Genomic DNA, 4,591 nt, shown 5'->3' with positions numbered 1-4,591 from the left:
GCCCGCCAAACAACAATGGCAACTACAACTGAAAAATAGCCAGGCATTGTGGAGGGTGCCTGTAGTCCCAGTTACTTGGGAGGCTGAGGGAAGAGAATTGCTTAAGCCCAGGAGTTGGAGGTTGTGTGAGCTGTGATGCCATAGCACTCTACCCAGGGCGACAGTTTGAGGCTGTCTCAAAAAAAAAAAAATGTACAAAGCATTTGCAAATAATTTAATGGAAATAAATATATTAGAAAAAACGACCCGCCTATAGTCCCAGCTACTTGGGAGGCTGAGGCAAGAGAATCGCTTTAGCTCAAGAGTTTGAGGTTGCTGTGAGCTATGAGGCCATAGCACTCTACTGAGGGCAACATAGTGAGACTGTGTATCAAAGAAAAAAAAAAGGAAAGGAAACAAATGAATAGCCACTTTGAACAACTTTTACATACATTAAACAACTAAACTATTCTAAAAGAACATTAAAATTAAGCCACAGCTGCAAATTTCTGTGTGACGTCCCCTTATAGGTTCTTCTATAACTGTTTTTAAATGTTGGTAGGTGCGATAGCGCGACTATAGTTTCAGCTACTCAGGAGGCCAAAGAAGAGGATTACCTGAGGTCAGGAGTTCTAGGCTGTAGCGTGCTGTAATCGCCCCTGTGAATAGCCACTGCATACCAACTCGAGCACCACAGCGAGCAACCATCTCGAAAAACAAAAAAAGCCAACTCGCTAACACACACACAAAAATACGATGCAAACATTCATCAAGGGCTCTGTCCTGTAGAGGAAGCTACCTACATGATGCATGATTTTAGGCTCCCGTAAAAGAGACCTTTTACCTCTATAATACCTTCTTTGCAGATGCTGCAATTCCACAGCAGCGTGCTCTTCTTTAGCGTCCCTAAAAGTGGCTGTAGTAACTCTGGTCCTGCCTGCCCGCTTTGTAAACTGAGGAAGGCTTGGAAAACCGTTAAGGGACCACATAGAAATGAGAGATTAAGGATGGGACCCCACGGGCAAGAGAGGCTTTGTGCAAACTACACGTATTCGTCCGTGAAGTCACCGAGCTCCCAGCAGCACCTCCGGGGGTACTAAACGCTTACACACAGTTTTCCGGCCACGAGCCCGAGGGCACACCCTCCGTGCCCTGCCACGTTCTGATAGGCCCGCGAGACCGACGCCGCAGAGGCAGCTGTGATTTTATTCGTCAGCCCGCAGGGCCCTCGCGGGGCTTCCTGGGAGATGTAGTCCCAGGAGTCGCCGGCTCTACCACTGGTAGGTTTGACGTTGAGGATGTCGGCCTTGGGAGCTGACTACAGTGGAAAAGCGGTGGGTGTGTTTGGAGAGGGGGGTGGGGAAGTGCCGAGGATTCGGGTGAAAATACTCAAGGGCTCGAAATGAAAGATGAAAGGGTTGCGGGCTCGCAGAGAGGTACGCAGCTATTTCAAATTGGGGCGCAGAGCGTTGTGGTGGGGGGCGGGGGAGGTCGCAAGCTCCGCGGCCAATCAGACCCTAGCAACTGTTGCCAGGCCCCTAAGGCCCTGCCCCCCCACCCAAGGAGGGGGAGGAGCTCGAATTGTTTAAATGGCTTTGGGGTAGGGTGGGAGAGAGAGCTGCTCCTTTGGCTTCTCCGCTGTAGTGATGCTGTGCCTGCGGCTTCGCCGGGGTCTGTGGGCTGCCGCGTGACGGCGTTGGGCTGGGGTTCTGAGCCCGTGCCACGTCTCCCCGCCGATTAGTCCGCACTCCCCTCGCCTCCAGGAGCGGGCGCCTCCCACCCGCTGCGAGGCGAGGACCTCCGGGATTCCTAGAGAGGACTCGGAAGTGTTCTCTGGGGTGGGATGTAAGGTTTAACCCGGTTGGATGGGGAAAGCTTGGACTTGCTTACTTCCGGCGTGGAAGTGTTGGCTTCGGTTTTCTCCCGGTTTTAAGGAAAGTCCCTCCTTCCCACCCTTGGCTGCGAGGAACTTGATTTTTCAGGAAAGCTCCTCGAGACTGGGCCTTGAGGGTAGAGATAGGCTTTGTGTCCAGACAGAGGTCTTGTCCCTAACCTTGAGTGGGCGGATCTTCCTGTCTGCGGGTCAGGGGCGATTCCAAGGAACCTAGGTCCAGATCTGTACCGATAGCTCCACTTCTCCTCGGGATCAATGAAGTCTCCCCGTAGCTTGTCAAGCTCTTGTAGCTTGAAGGGCAGCACCAATTCTGACGATTGTAATATTTTTCACTCCTATTCTGAAAAGTTTGGCTTATGATTAAAGAGGAGCGGCTGCATCTGGACTAGTTAGTAAGTCTTGTCCAATTATTTATATGAACTGTAAAGTTCACCTCTAAACTGTTTTAGGTCAGGCCTGATGTCAAATTTTTATGGCTCTCCTTTATATTTCTTTAAGTATTGGAGATATTCTCTGTTAATAATCATTTTATGGGTGGAATGACGACTGCCTTGTAGTCCATATTTTTTTGTTGAGTGTCCATCTCTAGTATAGATGATCTCTTTGCTGTCTCTCTTTGCTAATAATGATTCCCAATACATCAGTAGGTTGTGCTCTACTGAAAGCATCCTTCAGATCTTAAAGAGGAGGAAACAAGTTCGTTCAGTATATATAACACAGATAGCCTCAAGAAACTGCCCTGTGAGTTGAAATGATAATGACAGGATCTCGGGAAGTTATAGACTTAGACCCTCCAGCTGAGACGTCACAAGAGCAAGAAGACCTTCTAATAGTAAAGGTGGAAGAAGAAGACTGCACCTGGATGCAGGAATACAATCCGCCCACGTTTGAGACTTTTTATCAACGCTTCAGGCACTTCCAGTACCATGAGGCATCAGGACCCCGGGAAGCTCTCAGCCAACTCCGGGTGCTCTGCTGCGAGTGGCTGAGGCCTGAGCTGCACACCAAGGAGCAGATCCTAGAGCTGCTGGTGCTGGAGCAGTTCCTGACCATCCTGCCTGAGGAGTTCCAGGCCTGGGTGAGAGAACATCGCCCTGAAAGTGGGGAAGAGGCAGTGGCTGTGGTAGAAAACATACAGCGAGAACTTGAGGAACGCAGACAACAGGTAAGTCAGAGAAGAGACGTGAACAATGAGGAAAGAGAAGAAGCAGTTAAGGAGCTGCTGAGCAGGGGTGAGATTCTGAGCCCGTTAGTGCTTCATTCATATTCTTTTGTTCTCCTGGGATTAGGTACACTGTGGAGATTTCCTGCCACTCCAGCAAAAGAGAAGCAATATCCAGTATGTTAACCTGTAGAAGACAGTCTGGGATCTTATTTATTTTGGGGGTTACTGTTTTTATTTTCTGAATGACATGACACAAAATTCAAAAAGTTTCACAAAGTTGTAATGAAAAGTAAGTTTACCTCTTTCTAATTTTGCAGCTGTCCCTAGTTCTCCGCAGGAGAGGCAACCACTGTTACATGATACCTGTATATCCTTAGAGAGATACACTGTGTTTTGTTATAGTGGTATAAGCATATATGTACATGACATGTTTTTAGAAATACACACAAATGTTTTGAAGTTATTGTGCACTCTGCCTCTTTTTTTCCCCATTTAATATATCTTGGTTTGTTCATGTCAGTGCAGCCAGAGCTGCCTCATTCTTTGAATCCACATTGTATTAATTCCTATTAAAGGAGTTTAAGTTGTTCCTTTAGATTGTTTCTAAGTTTTTACTATAACAAACTTTGCTGCAATGAATTCCCAACATATATGCTATATGTAATTTCAATAATTGTAGAATGAATACTTATAAACCAAATTGTTGGCTCAGAATTACATTTGTAATTTTGATGGCTGTTGACAGATTGACCCCCATAGACATTATACCAATTTATATTCCCACCAGCAAAGTATGAGAGTAATTGTTAGGCCATATCTTGATAGCACAATGTTATCAAACTTTGTGATTATCACCAATGCAAAAGATGTAATAATTCCATTTCTTTGCAATTTTAATATGCATTTCTCTTGTGAATTTGACCACTACATATTTTTAAGGGCTATTTGTACATCCTTTTGAATTATCTGTTTATATTCCTTACCTATATTTCTTACTTCATGGAAACAGTAATCATTATGTCTGTCATGTGAGCTGCAAGTGTTATTTTTCCAGTTTGCTGTTAGTCTTTGTGTATGGGATTTTTGTTTGGCAAATTTTAAATTTTATTTTTTTATTTTATTCTTTTTAGAGACAGGGTCTCTCTCTGTCACCAGGCTGGAGTGCAGTGGGATGATAAGAGCTCACTGTAACTTTAATCTCCTGGGCTCAAACAGTCCTTTTGGCTCAATCTCTCCAGTAGCTGGGATTATAGGCATCTGTTACCATGCCTACTTGGGAGGCTGAGGCAAGAGACTCTCTTGAGCCCAGGAGTTGGAGGTTGCTATGAGCTGTGATGTCACAGCACTCTACCTAGGGGGACAGCTTGAGGCTTTGTCTCAAAAAAAAAAAAAAAAAAGCTGCTGTTGATGGGAATGTTTGGGCCTTTCTATTACTCTGTCAGGGCACAAAAATAAAAGTTCCTGGTGACATTACATTTATTCTTTTAACCTAATTTGGGACACTAATGGAAAAATTTTTCCTTACTGTTTTATAGAAATAGATATTCAGAAGC

The 4,591-nt window shown here is 45.3% G+C and overlaps 2 protein-coding genes across 2 annotated transcripts in view; one reads left to right on the top strand and one right to left on the bottom strand.

Annotated features, from left to right (window-relative positions):
• ZNF394 (zinc finger protein 394) overlaps positions 1–840 on the bottom strand; it is a 17,641-nt gene extending 16,801 nt beyond the window's left edge. Inside the window, exon 1 of the mRNA XM_003798922.3 lies at positions 824–840. The gene's annotated coding sequence lies outside the window, so the exon portion shown is untranslated. The remainder of the gene's footprint in view (positions 1–823) is intronic.
• A 1,037-nt stretch (positions 841–1,877) lies between these two features.
• Positions 1,878–4,591, top strand: part of ZKSCAN5 (zinc finger with KRAB and SCAN domains 5) — a 19,045-nt gene continuing 16,331 nt past the window's right edge. Inside the window, exon 1 of the mRNA XM_012810785.2 lies at positions 1,878–3,038. Coding sequence (XP_012666239.1) covers positions 2,625–3,038 — 414 coding nt within the window. The 5' untranslated portion in view covers positions 1,878–2,624. The remainder of the gene's footprint in view (positions 3,039–4,591) is intronic.

The sequence above is a fragment of the Otolemur garnettii genome, unplaced genomic scaffold (assembly GCF_000181295.1).
Source record: "Otolemur garnettii isolate 467f Iridium unplaced genomic scaffold, OtoGar3 scaffold00142, whole genome shotgun sequence".
Taxonomy (NCBI): Eukaryota; Metazoa; Chordata; class Mammalia; order Primates; family Galagidae; genus Otolemur; species Otolemur garnettii.
This window is presented reverse-complemented; position numbering and strand designations above follow the sequence as displayed.